Source organism: Anticarsia gemmatalis, chromosome 7 (assembly GCF_050436995.1).
Source record: "Anticarsia gemmatalis isolate Benzon Research Colony breed Stoneville strain chromosome 7, ilAntGemm2 primary, whole genome shotgun sequence".
In the NCBI taxonomy this organism is placed as follows: domain Eukaryota; kingdom Metazoa; phylum Arthropoda; class Insecta; order Lepidoptera; family Erebidae; genus Anticarsia; species Anticarsia gemmatalis.
The window spans coordinates 4,094,737-4,115,702 of NC_134751.1; the positions used below are offsets into that span (position 1 = coordinate 4,094,737).

The 20,966-nt window shown below is 36.1% G+C and overlaps 2 protein-coding genes across 5 annotated transcripts in view; both read left to right on the forward strand.

Annotated features, from left to right (window-relative positions):
* LOC142974303 (uncharacterized) overlaps positions 1-8,216 on the forward strand; it is a 29,302-nt gene extending 21,086 nt beyond the window's left edge. Inside the window, exons 22-28 of the mRNA XM_076116547.1 lie at positions 441-549; positions 1,301-1,469; positions 2,071-2,236; positions 2,818-2,956; positions 3,605-3,687; positions 4,139-4,246; positions 4,619-8,216. Coding sequence (XP_075972662.1) covers positions 441-549; positions 1,301-1,469; positions 2,071-2,236; positions 2,818-2,956; positions 3,605-3,687; positions 4,139-4,246; positions 4,619-4,750 — 906 coding nt within the window. The 3' untranslated portion in view covers positions 4,751-8,216. The remainder of the gene's footprint in view (positions 1-440; positions 550-1,300; positions 1,470-2,070; positions 2,237-2,817; positions 2,957-3,604; positions 3,688-4,138; positions 4,247-4,618) is intronic.
* Positions 8,217-9,068: 852 nt separating this feature from the next.
* LOC142974305 (uncharacterized) lies at positions 9,069-20,959 on the forward strand. 4 transcript variants are annotated; one of them, XM_076116550.1, is made up of 12 exons: positions 9,069-9,103; positions 11,089-11,143; positions 11,241-11,328; positions 11,747-13,184; positions 13,896-14,049; positions 14,563-14,707; positions 14,945-15,044; positions 15,461-15,494; positions 15,984-16,131; positions 18,618-18,709; positions 19,359-19,457; positions 19,998-20,958. In XM_076116550.1, the coding sequence occupies exons 2-12, from the start codon at positions 11,093-11,095 to the stop codon at positions 20,115-20,117; spliced, it is 2,469 nt and encodes an 822-aa protein (XP_075972665.1). In that variant the 5' UTR covers positions 9,069-9,103; positions 11,089-11,092; the 3' UTR covers positions 20,118-20,958. The 4 variants fall into 4 exon arrangements, with proteins under 4 accessions (XP_075972665.1, XP_075972667.1, XP_075972664.1 ...); XM_076116552.1 differs by lacking the exon at positions 9,069-9,103 and adding an exon at positions 9,666-9,879 and having other exon boundaries at positions 19,359-19,451; positions 19,998-20,959; XM_076116549.1 differs by lacking the exon at positions 9,069-9,103 and adding an exon at positions 9,666-9,879 and having other exon boundaries at positions 19,998-20,957.
* Positions 20,960-20,966: the final 7 nt, after the last annotated feature.

Consider the following 20,966-nt stretch of genomic DNA (forward strand, 5'->3'; position numbering starts at 1 on the left):
AAATCTGTAGGCGAATATGTGTAGATGAGCCCGAACGCCAGAACTGTGAGTCGAATCGGATTTGTTGTTCGATTAATATTGTCCAACCGAACGTGCCGAACCGAATACACATATTCATTTATCCAATCTATATGTCGCAGTAAGATAGATAAAGCCGTAACATAGTTATATCCCTAGGGATATAATTATATGCCGTAACATAGTTATATCCCTAGGGATATAATTATATGCCGTAACGAGCATACGAGCACGTACATATCTAAATATAGTAGTTACGTGGGTGCGTCCCCATACAATTACATAGACTTAATAAGAATAACGAAACACTGAGCGGTAACAAGTCACTAGTGCGCAAAAAGATTTCATCAAAATCCGTTTAATAGTTTTTTCGTGGAATGTTGGTTTTGAAGCCCGCCTTAATCTTATATTTATTATTTTAGAATACTATCACGGAACTGAAGGAAAAATTACAATCGTGCAATCCTAACATGAGTCAAATGAACACATCGAAGCCGAAGGTAGCACACGCTTCAGTGAACACTGACGAAGGTAAGACGATATTAGATGTCTGTCAAATGATTATAATTAATTGCGTATGTCACGTTGTCGGGTCAAATGTGTTTTCAAACCACCCAAGGATCTAATATAATCCAAATCAGCCCGGCCCTTTTAGAGGAATAATAGAATACAATGCAGTCTACAATTGTTAATTAACGATACTTTTTCTATTATTCAAATTTCTATTTAGTGCCCGACCATATTGTGTTAGGCATGCCACACACATATTCGAGACGACATGCTCGGTTTGGCAGTAATGTCGAACAATGGAATCGACTCGAAGCAATGACTGCACTTGCTTGGCTTGTCTCGATCGGATAGTCCCTTCGTCTCCGATCATCACAATTCGGCTTAAATATTCAGGCGACGATGTCGAGCGGCATTGTTCCCGAACTTTTATATGATATTTACATATTATATTCGGTTTTGCCGCCCGGCTAAGCCAATTAGTGCCGACCCAAATATGTGGACAGGAAATTCTACTGGACAGTCAGCATGGATCTTTGTATACATAACAAACAATTTGTCAAACTGCAGTATATTTGCTAAAAGTCTGGTGTGTAGTACTCGCAACCGGCGGTCGTGTGCGGAAATATGTGGATGTGAATGAGACAAGGGAAACTTGTAAGGATAAGGACCCTATGAGTTCTTTGGTCTCTGCCTACCCATATGGCAAGGAAGCAATTTACGTATGTATGTATACAGTATACTCACAATTTATTTAAATAAAATGTTTTTGTAGATTGGGCTAACCTACATTCGGTAGTTGTGGACCGCATGTCGTACGATGCTGAAGTAGAAAAGAACAAAAAATTGACCAAAACTATTGAAGAATTGCGGTTCAAAAAACAAGACTTGAAGAACACCCTTGCCAAAATGCAGAAGGCTCTTGAGAAAAATAGTGGCAACAGGTATTAAAAACTATAACGATTTTCGTTCATTTTTAGCATAAGTTCATAGCCAGTTGCGATCACTGGTCGATAAACGATCTGTATATTAAGTAACTGTTAGCATAGTCATTCCACAGACGGCTGACTGCGTAGTGTTTTTTTTTTAACTGAGCGTCTCCGTGCTTCGGAGGACACGTTCTAAGTCGTTCCCCGTTGTTGTTCATTAATCCCATCAAAAGTCAATGCCACCAACCCCACTAAAGTTTTTTGAACTCCTGCTGACAACGAAAGTGTTAATAAAGCAGTAATTTAGCCATGTTAAAGGCCTATCGGGTGGCTTCAATATATAAAAACCCGCAGGTAATTTTATTTGGGGATACCATTTTACAATTTAGTACAGTAACGTAGGAAAAGCAGTTTTTAAATTTTCCTAAATTAGAGGTATATTATAATCTTATATTAAATTAAAATCTTTGTAATTACTCTGAAATAATGCGCAATATTGGTGAGATGATTATATAATAATATAATATATTATTACTACTTTTCTCCTAAATATGTAGTCGTTGAACGCAGCGAAATTGAAACCATTTCTTTTCTAATTCACGATTTGTTTTTATAGGGAACTGGAAATGACCAAACAGGAATTGGAAGATTGCAAACAAGAGCTCTCGCAGTTAAAGGAAAAGTATAGGGAATTGGACGAAGAGTGCGAGACTTGCGCGCAGTACCTGAGGGAGAAAGAAGACCAGTGTCGAAGACTTAAAGAAGCAAAGTCTCAGTTAGAGGTGATCTAAATCTTAACTATTCTCTTAACTATTAATTCAAATTGCCACACAACTCTCGCAATATTACCAAGTAGACTTTTTCCTTTAGTTTTTCCATAGTCCCACCTAGTCCGGAGACTGTCCCTGGGTGCATTCTTATAGTGGTCACAGGGATAGTTACCTACCGGATTGTGTAACATTACATCTTTGTTATATTAAAACTGTCAACAAGAGCCTTTGCGTGTTGGCTTCGGCCCCACGCACACCTACCAAAAATCCGGGAGTCCATAGTCCCGAGATGGAAAAGATAAACGTAATAATTATATTTATATTTTCTTCCCAAAACTACAAAATATAATGAAGGCATAACGAGGTTTATGTCGGAACTGAAACGAACGTTTATGCTCGCGGAGTCTTATTTCATTCGGCTCACAGTCGTCGAGACTGTGAGCCGAATGAAATCTCATCAAAAAGCTTTCGATCGACTCGAGTAGCTCCGATATCAGGTCGACTGCCAATATCACTATTTAAATAAAAAATAAACGAGTAGAGTACAACGAACTTGAGTATTTTCATGAAAAATGTTTGAATCACTCGACCAGATCAAGGTGCGCGCCCTGCAGGAGGAGGGCGCGGAGGGCGCGGGGCGGGCGGGCGGCGCGGGGGGGGCGGCGCGGCGCCGGCGCCACGGCGCGCTGGACGCGGGCCGCGCCGCGCACGCCGCCACCGACACCGGCGACGGTCAGTGCCGCCTCTACACTATATTCATTATCATAGTGGTTCTCTGTTTTATTGACGAGATAGAGTAGCCGTATCGAACGGCCATCCGGCCATTCATAATTCCGCGGTTCGCTAAATCTGACGTTCAAAACTCTACATTTTTTGCATTTCTTTCTGTCGCGAACCTCGCAAACGAGACTCGCTAAACGGTTGGACTATATCGCTAACGGTGTTCGGTTTCGCCCAGCTTTTCTCTCTAAGCGATTCTCAAGATTTTATGAATGCAAATGGAAGAACGATTCATAATAATATGAATCCGCTTGGCTCTAGTGACCTGTAATAATATGCGGAACGATTCTTAAGTTTACTTTTAAACTGAGTTTAAAGTTATAAAAATATTGTTGTTATTTCTATTGTTATTAGCGATCAGTGACAGGTTTAAGCTTTATATTTACCGTCTTGATAAGGTAAAGCTATTATCTAGCTAGAGTATTCTGCAGACAATATTAAAGCCGTTATATTTCGTTGAATATTTTTTTGTCTCGATCTCGATCTCGATCTACGGCTAATTCAAACTCTTTAAAAAAACGAATAAACAGTATCAAATATCTTGTCACGGATTTTCTTTAAGCTTTTGTCAATAATATTAAATAGTGTTTGTAATTGTAGATCTCCTAAGTTACCAAGTCGAACGTGATAGTAGCCGTACGGACGAAGAAAATCTGGCTAAAGAAGTGAAACATTTGAAAGCTGTAAGTATTTATGAAACTGTTGTTTAAAATAATATTTAAGAAGGTATACATAATATGTTGGTTAAGGACATTTGACTGCGTATGTGCCGCGGACGGTAGCGCATGCGAGTCCGTGGCTCGGGGAGCATGCGAAGCCGTCAGTGCTGCGAGTGTCCCTGGTCGTGTCTGTGTGCCGCCGGACTGTGAGAGTGTGCCTGTGTGTTGTGCACACATTTGGACACTATAAACAAAGCCCCACGCCGTTGGCCAGTTGAAATGAAATCTTGGTAGATTGATATCGGCTATTTATTTCAATTTTAACCTGGTATTGTCCCACTGCCTTGAGTCCCCTTTAGACGAGTGCGGGTTTGGAACTCTGGATATTGGCTATTAGGTTATTATTATTAGGTAGGTTATACGATAGCTATGCTACAGTAATACAATAATACAAGCGCTTTTTTACTTGATCTAGATGGTAGATAAGCTGACGCAGCAGAAATCGTCGCTGGAACAGCAGTTAGCATCGATGTCGGCGCCACTCCCTGCCATGTACATCGCGACCGGCAGCGCTATCGTGCAGGTAGGCAACTAAACAGCACGTCTCATTATCGCTTATACAAATACTACCCAAATTTATAACATTACGCCCACACTCTCAAACAAAAAAAGAATAAAAATGGTTATGACATCAAGTTGCGCGACTTTTACAGCAAATATTATATAAAACCTTCCTCTAAAGAAAAGCATATACCTGATCTAGAAGGCCCCTTACTTCTATAACAACTAAAGTGATGTACAAAGAAAAGTAATTTTATTTCAACATAACGAAGAAAAGACACAGCAGGAGCATTTAAGTGCACCTTTTGCTAGTTCAGGTTTAATATTCTTCTATTGACTGAGTAAAAATACGCTATTCCGAATACAATTTAAATGCCATCATTTTTGCTTTCAGAATCAACAAATAACTGACGTCATGAAAGAGAATCAGAAGTTGAAGAAAATGAACGCAAAACTCATTCACATTTGTAAGAAAAGGGGCAAAGAATCTAACAGGGAAAACGAGGACCCAGAAAACCGGTGTTAAACATTATTTGTTCAAACTCACTACTCAAAATACTTAATCTCAAAGGAGCATATTACTAGATTATTTATTGTCGGTTCTTATCTGACAGAATTCGTCGCGTATTATCGGTCGCGTAACGCCGAATAGGCAAATGTATAGAAAGACACTCGACCGTTCACACACAACCGATGATGCGTCGATGCACATACCAATAAAGCTACTCCCGACGCATCTCCGTCAGATGTGAACCAACTTTTAGTTGACAAACGCGTCAAGTATAGCGGCAGGACCGTGGCCGAACATATTAGCTAGTAACTTTGTACGTTTATTTAAGAGACACGAGAGTTTTCACTGTGATTATATAATTACTAATCATTTGTAAAGCAGCAAAGGAAATATTGTATTCATAATTGTGATGGTTGTCTAGTGGATTGTTATTTTTTTTTCATCCATTGTCGTCATTATTCTGCTCGTGCGTTTCATGTCGTGTATAAAAAATGACCAGATTTGTATTAACATTCAGAAAGAGCTTATGGAACAGTAAGTAAACTAATTATATTAATAATATGTTCAATTTGACCATGCCAAATGGGTAACAGCGAATCAACCGTATAATACTCATGATTTGTTTAAATTATTAAATTAACTATTGTTCTTATGTATGTGTATAAAATAATTTCATTTTATTTTATGTGCTTAGCATGATTGAATATATGTAATAAAATAGCTAATTTTATAATTTTAAAATAACAAAAACTGCTACAATAAAGACTGAATGTTTATAAAACATTCCATAAGCATTTATAAGTTAAACAGAGTGGAACCTGCTCCCAACTACTTAGTATAGCCTGATTTTTATAGCTCTATTTTATCTTTGAAAAATTAAAACTAAAAATTATGGTACATTGATAATAAAATAAAGAACAGCTCTTTGCGAAAAGCGTCTGTTTTCAGAGACTTTTCCTATTAGGCTGTTTATAGTTGATTAGTTTAACGCGCGTTCTGACCGCTTTTGTGTGTTCTTGAGCGATTCATACATTAAAGAGAACGCAGGACTGAGAACTATTTGATTGGGCTTCTTAATGGTGTTTTACAGGAGGCAGGTTTCACTGAAATATGTTTCAGACTCTAAAGCAAACGTTGTGAGTATAGGTGCCATTGTAGTTATTATAATAAGAGTTTTCTACTCAGTCTCATAGTTTTAATAATGTTCGTACAATATAGTATTATTAGGCTGTACTTAAAATGTTTGTGCCTAAAATATTTAGTGATATTAGTGAGAATGCAGATAATAAATATTTATTTTAACAATTTGTAGTATCCAATTGTAAATAAAAAAATATGTATATTGTTTACTTAGAAAGCTGGAGAGAGCTTACACTGCACTGACTATACTCAGGCCGGTACAAACGTCATGCTGAAAAGAATCATAGGAATCTGACAATGTGTAAGTGCGAGCGAGAGACTCCGATAATATGACATGACTTAGTTCGCACGTTTGAAATGGCCCGAGTATAGTACTGTTTATTACATTGTATAATGTCAGAGTAATTGCATTAATAATGCTTAATTTAATTGTTTCGAATATTACAGTCTTTAACAAGTTTAACTCTTAACACCAGTACCTCTACCATGAGTTGGCGTAGTTAAATCATCTGACTTAACTAGAGTAGTTAACGTGAGAACGCAACTACAACAGTGGGCTTAAATGTTCGTACCATGAGTTGTGTTGACGTTAACTACTCTCGTTATAGTTAAAACTATATCATTCGTAGTAAGATTTTTAATCTGTGGTTCAGCGACATAATGTCAACATTCAATCTGTAACTTGACTAAGCTAGAGTGTTGTAGTTCTATCTCTTTCTATTCACATAAGACAGACAGAGAGAAAATACGACACACGTTTCAAATTGATATGGTAGTATTAACCAACAAAAATAAGAAGTCGTCGCTTACATATAATTTGGTACGTTTTCGTTGTTTTTTGATTTTGTGATATTGTTTTTTGTTTATTGTCAGCCGGGACAAAACAAAACACCTCAGTTACGTTTTATTGCTAGTGCAAGGATTCTAATTAACAACTAATTTTATTTTCATCTTTGTTTAAATAATGCCTGCCGCGTCCTAGGAAACTTTGTGAAGTAACTTTTACAATGATCACACTTGTGGCCTCTTGGGAAAAAATGGTTCGCCTCCCCAACAACACGCTGATAATCATCGTGAGCGTGAAAAAGCATAGCAGTTAATACCTGTAAAAACGTATAAGAAACTTATTTTTCTTGAGAGAAATCAGAACAAAAGAAAATAGCTAAGATGTATGTTAAGCTTACCTTTGATTCTAATGAAACTCTTTGAGATGATTTTAAACCCGTGCGTTAACATAATAAATCACATAATTCTATAAACACTTCTTTGGTAGTCGATATAGTTTTGTAAACTTTGTTTTACGATTATTGAGGGATTGAGGGGATTTCCACTTAATTCACGCATACCACTTTGAAATGTCTTTGTTCACGTCGTTGATCTTTGAATGCAGCAGTTTCAAACATATCACAACCAATATTTGTTCTACCGAACATTTTTTTGTGGAAAATAACTTCAATTATTTGTAAAACAATACGCTCTCACGAAGCTAAAAGTCGGTGAGTGCCGCAACTACTGTAGTAATAGTTCGTTACTATAGCATCTGTCAAATTGGTAACTCATGGTACCATTATCGTACGGAAAGAATGAACGAGAAAGTGAATCTACATTCACTGTCGTTTAATTTAACTACACGTTACTAACTATGGCGTCTCATGGTAGCAATGTTGGTACCTTAACTATCCGCTAGAGGCGCTGTTCGAGTTTTCATACATTTTTTCAACTACAGTGTCTGCGGGGGACTATAGTTGCCAACTCATGGTAGAGCTACAGGTGTAATTTCTATTAAACCACACATCTGATAGCTACAATGTACGGCTTGCTCCACACAAGTTCGGGACGTTTATCGGTTTAGCCGGGCGGTGACATGAATGTTTGGGAGAAATGCACCTCGAAATCGCCGCGCCTGAATGTTTAAACCGAAGTGTGACGACCTGTGGTAACAAGCCGAGCTAGTGCATCTTCGAATCGGTTTTTGATTTATTTATACTGCCGAACCGATCATGCCAACCCGAATATGTGTAGCGAGCCACACTCAACCAATTATTTATCGAAACAAAATAAATTCAGATAGTGTCTTCTTTAATTTTTCCTATTTGTATATTATTTCTAAAAATAAAGTAACCTTTAGTGTACTGTGTTATATTGCACAAACTACTAACGAATCTTTAAATAAAATGATTAGGTGATTACGTCCAAATAAAATATGCACAAATAAGTTAAAACTTGATCTTGTGAAACTAATAATTAATATTGAATATTGTTCAACGGCAAATTCGTTCCATACACTGTTATTCTAATATTCTTCTAATTCATGATTTGAAATAAATGATTTAAATCGAAACGTGTTTTAAAAATCATCACAATATGTCCAAACAAAGTTGCGGATATCAAGCTGAAGAGTTTGTTTGTTTGTTGGTTTGAACGCGCTAATCTCAGGAACTACTGGTCCGATTTGAAAAATTCTTTCCGTGTTAGTTAGCCTATTTATCGAGGAAGGCTATAGGCTATATATCATCACGCTACAACCAATAGCAGCAGAGTACCAGTAATAAATGTTACAAAAACGAGGAAAATTTTCACCCATTCTCTCTAATGTGACGCAAGCGAAGTTGCGCGGGTCAGCTAGTATATTATAAAGCTGAAGAGTTTGTTTGTTTGTTTGTTTGAACGCGCTAATCTCGGGAATTAATGGTCTGATTTGAAAAATTCTTTCAGTGTTAGATAGCCCATTTATCGAGGAAGGCTATAGGCTATATATAATCACGCTACGACTAATAGGAGCAGAGTACCAGTGAAAAATGTTACAAAAACGGGGAAAATTATGACCCATTCTCTCTCTTATGTGACGCAAGCGAAGTTGCGCGGGTCAGCTAGTTTATAAATACATATTATATCTATAAAGACGTAGTAAGAATGATTGTCAGATATTTGGTTACCATAGTACAAGCTCTGCTAAGTTTAAAATCAAATGACCGTATGGGATTATAATTGAATGAGTACCTACCTACCTACTCAAACAGAGATAACTGAGTTGGGTGATAAATTGGGAATTACATTACCTACTTATCCACTGACCATTTCCCGTTATGGTAACACTACTCGATAAGAAACAGGAAGAGGACCTATAGATCAGCCGTCAGCGGGCTTATAAAATGTATGTTTTATAATTATTATTTTAGTATAACAGTGCATTTACCGTGTACGAGTCCCACGTTTCAAAAATATTTTGTGAGTCATAATATTTTTATTTGACATTATTTGTGATACATTTTTCATTAATGTACGAATACAAACTTACACGCTACACGTACACGCCGATTTCTTTATATTAAATACTTGCTGATCGACGACGCGACTCCACTCGTAAAATGGTTTTTCAAAAGTAGTTTCGACGCAATTTTTAGTTTTTTCTCCGCAATAATTTTTACCCTTGACTTAAATAAAATATGACACAAAAATTGCCGAATTCGCCAAGCTGTGCTCTAGTTTGGCGCTCATTTTGCAGTTTATATTTATTTAGGTATATAGATGTAAATAATGGTTCGACAAGTTCTAGACTTTAGTTAGGTACTTATCTTGTTCTTATGATAACATCGCTGCATCGTAGACATAAACAATAAAAGTATGTTGGTAATTAGATAACATGCAACACTCTCGTTATCTATACCATTTCTTGGCTAATCTAGCAAACCATTATAATATTATCGAAACATGATAATATATTAGATAAATTGCTATGTCCTTTCACGTAGGTAATTTCCCCTATCTGTATGTAATTGACATCAAAACGTTTAACGCTTTCAAAGTAGGCGGTGTAATATTTTCGGTCCTGATCATACATAGAACAAAGTATTCCATGTTGATTTTACAGTAATGCACATAAAGCAAATAATACGCGTAAAGCTCTTTTAGCAGTGTATCTCGAAAAACAACACGTTTGCATACCATCAGGAAACGGTGCTTCGGCCGAGAAAAGTAAAATTTATAGAAAATTCAAAGTGCCAGTAAGTGATCTTAACCGTCGCCCCGACGCAGTTAAAAGTATAATAATCCATTCCTGCATGAAGAAATATTGGTCTATCGGACAAACCTATTTTAGCGAAATTAGCAAGACCATGTTGTTGAGAGTTAGTGCTTCGGTATGCCTCTGAAATTTTGATGTCTCATTTTATTATGCCCTAGATAAAAATATTTGTATGGTTTTTGAATTTAAAGATTGCTTTGCTGACTGTTACTCATGTGGGGTTGTCCTCCGGGCCGGGCAAAGTGTTATTAGTCTTTTCTAATTTACATTTGAGTGGGTACCTATTTGTCAATAATGGCACAGAGTCTAGTAACGTGCAGAAACGGTGTAGTACCTGATAAACCTAAAGAGGTAGTCCGATACACATGGAATACGGCCGCATAACCCCATGGCCCATATACATGTACCTACTTATCTATACTAATATTATAAAGCTGAAGAGTTTGTTTGTTCGTTTGTTTGTTTGTTTGTTTGTTTGTTTGAACGCGCTAATCTCAGGAACTACTGGTCCGATTTGAAAAATTCTTTCACTGTTAGATAGCCCATTTACCGAGGACGGTTATAGGCTATATATATCATCACGCTACGACCAATAGGAGCAGAGCAGCAGCAAAAAATGTTACAAAACGGGGAAAATTTTTACTCATTCTCTCTTATGTGACGCAAGCGAAGTTGCGCGGGTCAGCTAGTATTGTTATATTTCTCGCTGCAAATATGCTTATTATCACATGACGTTTAGTCTACGTCGCTGATTGTTGGCAGCTTCTCTCATGATCAATTATAATTACATATTTTATCAACCACATTGTAAATCTTTGACTACTGAAAAGAGTGGCCGTGAGTGTCTTGCTAGATCTTCTTATAAGTCTCTACCCCTTGCCGAGCTAGTGGTAAATTCAGTAATTGTAAAGACTATAATTTATGTGTGAACGTTTACCTAAATTAATAAATGGTTTTATTTTATATTGTTGCCATTTGCATATACCGGTTACGTTACTTACTTAATTCCAGACTACAACTATAAATTAAAATATTCTAATTGAAAATACTTGCCCCTTCGCCCGAAGCGGTAACCGAAAGTCTTTCGTTTTTATAAAATTACTGTTGTTATAAATATTATGATAGATACAATAATAAGTACGTACCTACATTATAAATGGATTAACAGTTATACATATTTATTACCTAGACTAATGGCGGACGACGAAAATGGAAAATCGTCACCAAACAAATCTAAAACTGGTGTAAGTACATTTTAAAAATAGATAACTTTTAAAGCTTTTTAAAGTAATTTAAAACGATTTGTCGAATTATTGCAACTTGGACCAAAACTTGTTATAGGTGGACTCTCAAACTCAGGAAGAGAATAACACAGACCCTGAAATAAATAAATCCGAGGAAAATAATATCAACCTATCTGTAAACACAGGTAAGTATTTATAGTTAACTGCAGATGTCTAAGCTGTAATTTGTTTATCGTACCTATTTTCTATGGGCCTCAGTTGCCTGAAATAAATAAATAAATAAAAATAATGTTGCAGCAAGACTCGGTCTGGTCGCCGGTCGGTCCTGAGCCTGACCCCTCCACGGATCGTGTTAGATAATTGTCAGTTCTACCATGCTATGCGAGTGTGCCTGTGTCATTCGTACACATGGACATTATAAATAAAGCCCTGCAGGGCTAACCAGTTTTATTCAACTTGCTGCCGTAGCCGAATATCGGTTCGAAGGAAGTGGACATTACGTCGCTAGATTGGCGCCTGCTGGCTGCTTGCATGCAAGTCAATGATGAAAATGGCGACAGATTCGTATGTTACTTGTCTCACATGTACCTGCTCTATTTTTAGGGGAACCATGTCATGAAGACGCGAATTCTACGAATATTTCAACAGACAGTGAAAGCCTTAAGAACTCATCTGATGAAATAAGTGAATCAAACAACTCACCGCAAGAGATAGACTTTTCCGTGTCTGAAACGGATCTAACGAAACATAGTGAAGATGAACAAATAGTTACGGCAGGTGACGATGCACAGAAAAGTTATTCAAAAGAAGACCCCCATAACATGGAAAATAATGACTCAGAAGAAAAAATATCTGAGGATGAATCAGGTTGTCAATTAAGCAATCAAACTGAACGTGAGGACACTAATAATATACCAGAAAGCGAGTATAAGAGTGAACCCGATTTAACAAAACAAGGCAAGAAATCGAAGAATCGAATCGAAGAACTACTACAAGAAATCGAAATCTTGAATGAAAACATTGCACAAAAAAATAATGAGATTGACTCTTTACGTAAGGAGAAGAATGAAGTAGAAAAAAGATCGTACGATGATGAAAATAATTTAACTGAATACATAAAAGAACTAGAAAATGAATTGAAAGACTTCAAAAATAAGGATTATAATTCGCAATCTTTTCTCGACGAGAATAAAAAACTAAATGACGAATTATCTCAAGTCAAGTCAGAAAACAAAGAGTTATGGACCAAGCTAAGTTCTATTAAGGACGAATTAATGCGTACGAACATAGAATATAATGCTAAAGAAAAAGAATGTAACGTTCTTAAATCTCTTAAAGAAAATACAGAAATTATGGCTAACTTCTTCACGCTAGTTCATAAAGAAAAAGAACTAAAAGATACTTTAATTAAAGGTTATCAAAAGCTCATTGAACTCAATGTAGTAAAGTCTGATGATGTCGATTATAATTTGCCATTAAAAAGAAATGTTAACTATTTATTCGATCTCTGCACCAATCTTAAAATAAAATTTGATGAATATGTACGAACTACGGATGCATTAAGTAACGAAAAGCAGAACACAATTAATGTTTTCACTTCTGAAATAAACAACCTAAAAGCTACTATTGTAGACCGGGCAGAAACTATAGAAAATTTAGAAAAACAATTAGCTGAGATGGCAGAAGTAAAAGAAACCGTGAGTAGGTTACAAGAAGAAATATTGAACTTGAAATCTGTCAATGATATAATTATTAAAGAAAAACAATCATACGCAGAACTGTTGATGAAATCTGATGAAACTATTAAGAAGAACAATACAGATCTAGATAAAATGACATCCGATATCTTAGTTCTACGAGAATCTGTAAAAAATAATAGTACAGTGATAGAGAACTTGAGCGCTGAGGTGAAAACGTTAAAAATGTATAATGAGGAACTAAAAGTTCAACTTGATGACAAAAGTAAAGAATGTTCGAACTTAGGAGCAAATATAAATTCCCATATAAAAACGGCAGAAATACAGACTAGTATCATAATAAGGTAGGTATTTACTTTTGAACTAAGCGCATATTCTATCTTCAATGAACTGAGATTCTTTCGATTGCACACATTAAATCGAAATGTGTGCTAAGCCAGATGCATTGGTTCCGGTTTGCCTACACCCACTAGACGAAACAAGTCTATACTTAGGAATAACATTAATGGGGTTGATATAGCTCTTAATCCACGCATTATAAACGATTTTATGACAAGAAAACTTTCATATAACTACCTATTCTTTAGAACATTATCTCACGATAATGTTTAATCTTTCGGGTGTGGTTTCCTATCAGTGGCGGCTCTTTCTTAACGGCACTGGTGCAGCGAACTGCCACGAAGTGCTGTACGGTTATCACTGAACCTAACTAATAATATCGTGTATTATATAGGTATAACCACTTATGTATATGTTCTTACGTACTACGTCGTTACAATCTGTAAACTAGCTGTATATAGGTTCCTTTTTATTATTTAAGCTGTTCAAGGCTGTATAAGCGCCTTCCAAGTGCAAAATGGGCGCAAATTATACAGGTTTTGGCGTTATAGAAACAGTGTACAGCTAATTCGGCTTAAAAAGCAGCCATAACACTACAATTCTTCTCTTATGAGAATGAATATCCTATTTTGGAGTCAAAAAAGATTTGAATAAAACACGCCATTGTATATGTTTTGGCTTTACTTTTATCACATGAAAACATAACGACATTACAGGTTGGATAAACAAAAAACTGAAGATGAGAAAGCACTGCGCAAAGTAAAACAGCAGCTCGAAACATTGACAGACGTGTACACAAAGTTACTGAATGATTCTGAAATGTACAAAGCGGACGTAGAAGAATTGAGGAAGGGCAAGGACGTTCTTAAGGTAAGCTGGATTCGACGGCCTATTATGTCGATTTATTATCTGATTCTACAGTTTGTACTCAATAACAATAATTCTGTTTCACTTTTATGAAATACAAAAGGAACTGTCCTACCTAGTTAGTTTAATTTTTGTCATAATATTTAGTAAGTTATATTTATTTTACTTAATATTAAATCTAAATTACTGTTAAACAAATTTCGATTCAGTCTTTTCGAAGCCTTTTTCTGTCTTCGCAGCCTAACCTCTTAGTTTTGTCATGCACCCAGTCAAATCCCGCGTCAGAATATGCAATACAGGGGAATTCCCGAACCGTGTATGTGAAGAGATGCGTATATGCACGCCGTACATTAGGTAGGGGGAAATCCCTTAACTTAGTTCAGTATTAATTTATATACTCAATACATTTTATTTTAAATCACTGCATTGAATTGCTATTTCATTGGAAATAGGTGTGAGTAAGTGAGTATGATATATGTATGTATGTTATTGTAGGTATAATGCTTTAATCTGCAGGGACAGATATCGGACCTAGAAGCTACAATAGCTGAACTCAACAATCGTTTAACGATAACCGCATCCGAAGAGTTTTCACGTCGCTGTCGAGAAAACACGACCAGCTTTAAACGCAGATGTAGTGAAGACAAACAATATACTAGAGGTATGTTATTCTTACAAATTTTACTACAGTAACAAAAGGTATTTCTATGTAATACTTTTAAGATAATTTGAGAGGATAATAAACTTCATACCTACCTACTGCCTCTGTGGTGTATCCGACTGATAATCGTGAGTTCTCGTGTTCTAATCCCAAGTGTATAATGTAAGTCTCCCTAACGTCTACTTAATAATATTAACTGGTTTATCAAATAAATTGTTATAATTAATTACATTTTAGACGAGCGAAGCGTGGATTCTTTAAACAGCTCTGGATCTAGCCTGGACAACGCAGACAAAGACGTCTCAAACAGAGGTACACCTGCACGAGTAACTAATGAGTAAGTCCAATAGCGTGATCTCTACCACTGTCGACTATTGGCAACTAGCTATCGACATTTTTATTAAATAAAAATCAGTAGCGCTATTCTGTTCAGTCGGTAGGTGCTGTCGAGTATCGAAAGTTTGACATTTAAATGATACATGCTGGCAGGTCAGATTTTTATACTAAATTTCTCGATGACTAGCCGGTTGTCGATAGTCGATTGTAGTAGAGAATCGAACTACTTATCAGCGCCTATAGCCGGAGCCGTAAAAACAAAATTTGCAGTACATTTTAGATGTCTAACTCTCATAACTCGATAGCAACGACTGTAGAAAATTCCGTTACAGTTGTCATATTTATTAACACCGTCTTACGTTTGCTAACAGAAATGTATAATGCAAGTCCTATCGAATAACACTGTTTTGGTTACAGGCGAGAAGTCTTCCCGTTGTCGCAATCAGATCAGGTAATATTTGCATCATAATAATGTTGTTATATATGTATAAATAACTAGCTGACCCGCGCAACTTCGCTTGCGTCACATAGGAGAGAATGGGTCATAATTTTCCCTATTTTTGTAACATTTTTTACTGGTAATCTGCTCGTAATGGTTGTAGCGTAATGACATATAGCCTATAGCCTTCCTCGATAAATTAGCTATCTAACACTGAAATAATTTTTCAAATCGGACCCGTAGTTCCTGAGATTAGCGCGTTCAAACAAACAAACGAACAAACTCTTCAGTTTTATAATATTAGTATAGATTATACTACTTTATAAATGTACATGAGTGACTTAATCTTTAATGGGTGGCTAATGGCTATGCTTGCTAAAAGATAATTTTCATTAGATCTAGAGATTTTAATATCTTATCAACAAGGACTGCATTAACCAGCGGTCAATAAAATTAAGTATTACGTCAATATGTTATATTAAGAGTAAACTACACATACAGGTTAAGCTGATGGACTACCTGACACCTAAAGGGCGGGTGAGCGCGGGGCCCCACGTAGGGTTTACACGTACAAAGCGTCAAAGTTTCCACGACCTGCACCGTACTCAAGCCATCGCTGTCGCCGATGCCGCCACGGAAACTGGACACGGTTTGAACGTTTCTTACTACAATAGATAAATTAATAAAGTTCTTACAGCGGTAACCTCGTAGCTGCCACTTTTGCATTTCTAACAATAGTAAAAGTTAACTAGTTCCCCGATTCTGTGTAGGTCTACTAGGTACTAAAGCTTGTAAAAAGTGTTTGTATCGAATTCGATACCAATTTGTATGGGCACCGAATTTTGAAACACGAAAAAATGTTGTTTACCGAAAACTTGTTATTATATGTTTGACAGGACTCCGAAGTTTCTAGTGTCGTAAAGTGCCACGTCCACATGCCCCTTCCTCTTGAGTTAGTTATTCTTTGCACAAACTAGTGACTTCCCAGTAGTCGAAATTCGACTATAATGAATTAAGATTATAAAATATTTAATTTAAAAATGTATGACATTCAGTAAGACCACAGTAAACATATAAAACAGTACTCTATGTCTATGTCAGTGTTCTATGTATACACACACTACCATGCGTAATGTTATTGTGTGTCTAATGTTTATTTATTGATTTATTGTAAAGTATATAAATACATAAGCATTATTTATAAACAATATTAGTGCTCTACACTCCTCCTACACATCTATACTTATAATACTTAAAATAAAATATAAGTGTGCCAAATTTCATACTCCTGCGTCCGCACAAATTTCGTAAAAAGGGGAGCCCAAGGCTTTTGCTTTACGTATATGAATATAAATACTTAAACACACAAATGAATGAATTATTAATTATGACAAGGCGATGTTTAGCTGATTGTAGTACTTAAGTACCTACGTTGACCATACGACTATACCTTGATCTAATTAGCATAGTTTACTACGATCTATAATATTATTGCTACTATCTACACTGTTGCCATAATCTACACGACCATTGCCGTAGCAATATCTATAAAAAACCGGCCAAGTACGATTTGTACTTGCACGAAGGGTTCCGTACCAAAAAAATACAAAAGAAACACGCTTATTGTATTGGGACCCCCTTAATATTTTTTTTTTACTCTTTACTTGCCGCTATAACAAGAAATACAATAATCACTACATAGTATAAAACAAAGTCGCCCATTTTGTCTGTAGTCCCTTCGTATGCATAAAACTTTAAAACTACGCAACGGATTTTGATGCGGTTTTCACTAATAGAAAGAGTATTTTCTCCGACAGGTTTTTATATATAATTGAAATACATTGAAACTATATTAGCTGATTTATAGCGATTTATGTCCAAGAAGTCAGAAAAAAAATCTAATTGAAGATTGCATTTGTGCGTGCGCCGCTTATACCGTTGGATACAAGTAAGAACAATGTATAGCAAAAACATTGGTCTTTATTAGTTCTACAAAAAAGTCCGCGATGACATAGCTTCATCCAGCTTTTTTATTTAAGTCACAAAAACTACTTTTCTGTATTAAAAAAACATTTAATTCGTTGGGTGATGTTTAACTGGTGATATAACCAATAATACATATATCCTTATCAAAATAAGTAAGTTCATCATCACGAGCATTTAATTTAGATTATTTTTGCAGTTTACAGTGTGTTATGTAGACATATAGTTTAGGAGATATCACGATATTAGTATTGCGGCACGGTACGGGCCGGCCGCGGCGGCGGGGGCAGCGTGGCAAGCGATACGAGCTAGCGGGCACGTTAGCCACGTGCGTAAGTCCATCCTGTATGACAAGACGTATGGTTGTGAATGAGGCAAGGGAAGTTTGTAAGGATCGTACCAAGTGACGTTCTTAGGTTTCTGCCCACCCTTATGGGAATAAAGTGTGATTTTATGTGAGTTTGTGCGGGTTGGGGACTTAGCATGTCATCAATAAATCAATATAATGTGTTACACAATATAATATAATAAATTTAAATACGTGTTTTAAATAAAATCTATACTAATATTATAAAGCTGAAGAGTTTGTTTGTTTGTTTGAACGCGCTAATCTCAGGAACTACTGGTCCGATTTGAAATATTCTTTCAGTATTAGATAGCCCATTTATTGAGGAAGGCTTTAGGCTATATATCATCATGCTACGACCAATAGGAGCAGAGTAACAGTAAAAAGTGTTACAAAACGGGGAAAATTCTGATCCATTTTCTCTTATGTGACGCAAGCGAAGTTGCGCGGGTCAGCTAGTTTAAAAATATTTTACAAGTAAAAATTAAAATAAAAACACTAAAGCTGACAGACTGTGTTATTTTTTGTATTTTTTATAATCTGATGGTACGGAACCCTTCGTGCGCGAGTCCGACTCGCGATTGACCGGTTTTTAACCTTTGGGCGCGGCACCCTAAAAAAAAAGCAAATATTCATGTCATGTAGAGGTACATACATATATCGGCTAAGTTCTATATCCAAAACTAATATGTAGGTATCTAATTTACCTTTGTGTAAATCAATGAAATACAGAATAAAAATAGTTTTTAAAAATGTTACTTTATTTTTTCCAACAGCCGATAACCGACTATTTTACATATTCGCAGATTTATGGAGTCACCAAGTTGAACGCGATTTCAATTATCGCCCGTCGGTACATGAAGATAATGCAAAGAAAGAAGCAGAATATTTAAGAGTGGTCAGTATGTATTAGATACCTGTACCTACACCGTCGAACAACTTGAACACAGATGGCTTTAGTGTAGAGTAAATATACCGTACACCCAGTACAGAGTACTCTCAGATTCTCAGTCGTTTGTTTTACCAATCGGACGATTGAACCGCGATCATTTTTCCCCATCGCGCTTTGCCCTTCTTTTCAAGCAGACCTAAGGGTCGGCGCAAACGGGCCACCGACCACAGCCACGGGTGGCCAGCGACACCCACTTAACACGGTTTTCCATATATTTTGTATCCTGTATCGGAGTGGCCGCCACCGGCTACACGTGTGCGGTGTGTCTATACAAAATATATTTTTGTATCCTGTAGCGAGTGGCCGCCATCGGCTACACGTGTGCGGTGTGTCTATACAAAATACATGGAAAAACGTGTTAAGTGGGTGTCGCTGGCCACCAGTGGCTGTGGTCGGTGGCCCGTTTGCGCAGACCCTAAAAACCGTTCACTACGTTATCGATATAGCGCAATTGATTAAGTTGTTTGGCGCCACATCATAGGTGTATTATTTAAATGAGATTCAGACCGCCCTCGACCTACAATAACATTGGGTTATGCACATTTTTTGCTACTCCCATTGGTAAAACAAATTTTAAATGTTGATTTTTATTTAGATGATACAAAAGCTGTCACATGAAAAGGCAATCGCAGAGCAACAGCTTCTATCAGTGTCGACAAGCATGCACGTCGCAACGGGAAGCGTCATGGTACAGGTTAATATTATTACGATAAATTGTAAATCTACTATATTGGTACTGTGTGTCACGTATTGCTGGATAACAACACACATTCAAAAGTGTTTTGTTGAAGTCCATGTATTGATTAAGTTTGTTCCGAGATCCATACCAGCACGAGACAAACATTTTGTTCCAGTAAACCCGCGCGAGTTCGCTCGCGTAAAGTTAGGAAAAATAAAAGTTGACTTTCATCACCTACTTTACACCCGTAGGGGTGGATTCCTTATAAATTCTTTCTCAGGGGGATTTATGCTTGAATCATAAAAGGCACCCTTGTCTAAATTTCAATAAGTTTCTAACTTGTATAGTTAGGCTGATTATGAGTCAGTAAATAAGTCAGTGAGTCAGGACAATTTATTTTATATGTATAGTTCAGAGCATCGCTATTATTTTCGTTTGTGCTTGCCACGGGTACACATAAAATTATATTTGAGTACCTACGAATTCTGTTAACAAAAAATTCATCATCCTCTAAATTTTACTTGCATGGAAACTAAGCTTAAACATTATTTTCAGAATCAACAATTAAGTAACGTGTTGAAGGAAAACCAGAAGTTGAGACATATACTTTCAAGAATATTGCACAATCGTAAGAAGAAGTTTAACACGAACGAAAATAACGAGGATTTGAACTAATAAAAAGGCGTGGTTTTTGTCTTGCTTTTGAATCATAAAAATGTTGTTTGTATTAAATTGTAAACAAGTACTTAATCGTTAAAAATATTAAATGCAATACATGTTAATTGACAAAATAACGAATTATTTAAATACCTACTATCTAGGTAGGTACCAGGGGTTGTCAACTTTTATTTGACGAAATATAATATATCTGATTTAAGAGGAAATAAATAAAGTGTACGGACTTATAAAATAGAGAATCATTTCGGTACCGATACAGTAAAAATGGTATAATATAATTGAGTAGGTACTCTATTTGTGCTATAGATCATGAAGTACACCTACATGATTTAGAGTATAATACTATTTTAGAGTACGGTTGGCAAACCTATATACCTAATATAAGTAACTGCTTACTTTACACTTATAGAGAAAATGCCCTTGTTTTAGTACATTTTTTTTAAATGACATTAATTGTGTAAGCCATGTTTTTATTCTTATCTTTTCTTTAATGCGGAATAAATGATTTGTATAATTTGCCGTACAATTTATTTCTGTACTATCATATTATAGGTACACTATGCTCAAGTTTGTATTATTGTATAGATTCGAGGGTGTGTTGGATGGATGTTGGTTACTCTCACGCAATATTTACTTAAATAATAAAAGGTTTTTGATAAAATCCGTATTCTTAGTTTATTACCTGGATTTCTTACAACATTCTCTCTCTCTATTCTCTATCTAAGATACTTCACTTCCGAATTATATATATAGGACGCATCCTTCTATATAAAAAAGAAAACATGTCTTTACTACCTACCTTGATCTTATTTATATTATTTTGTATATTTTTGTTTCAAATAATAA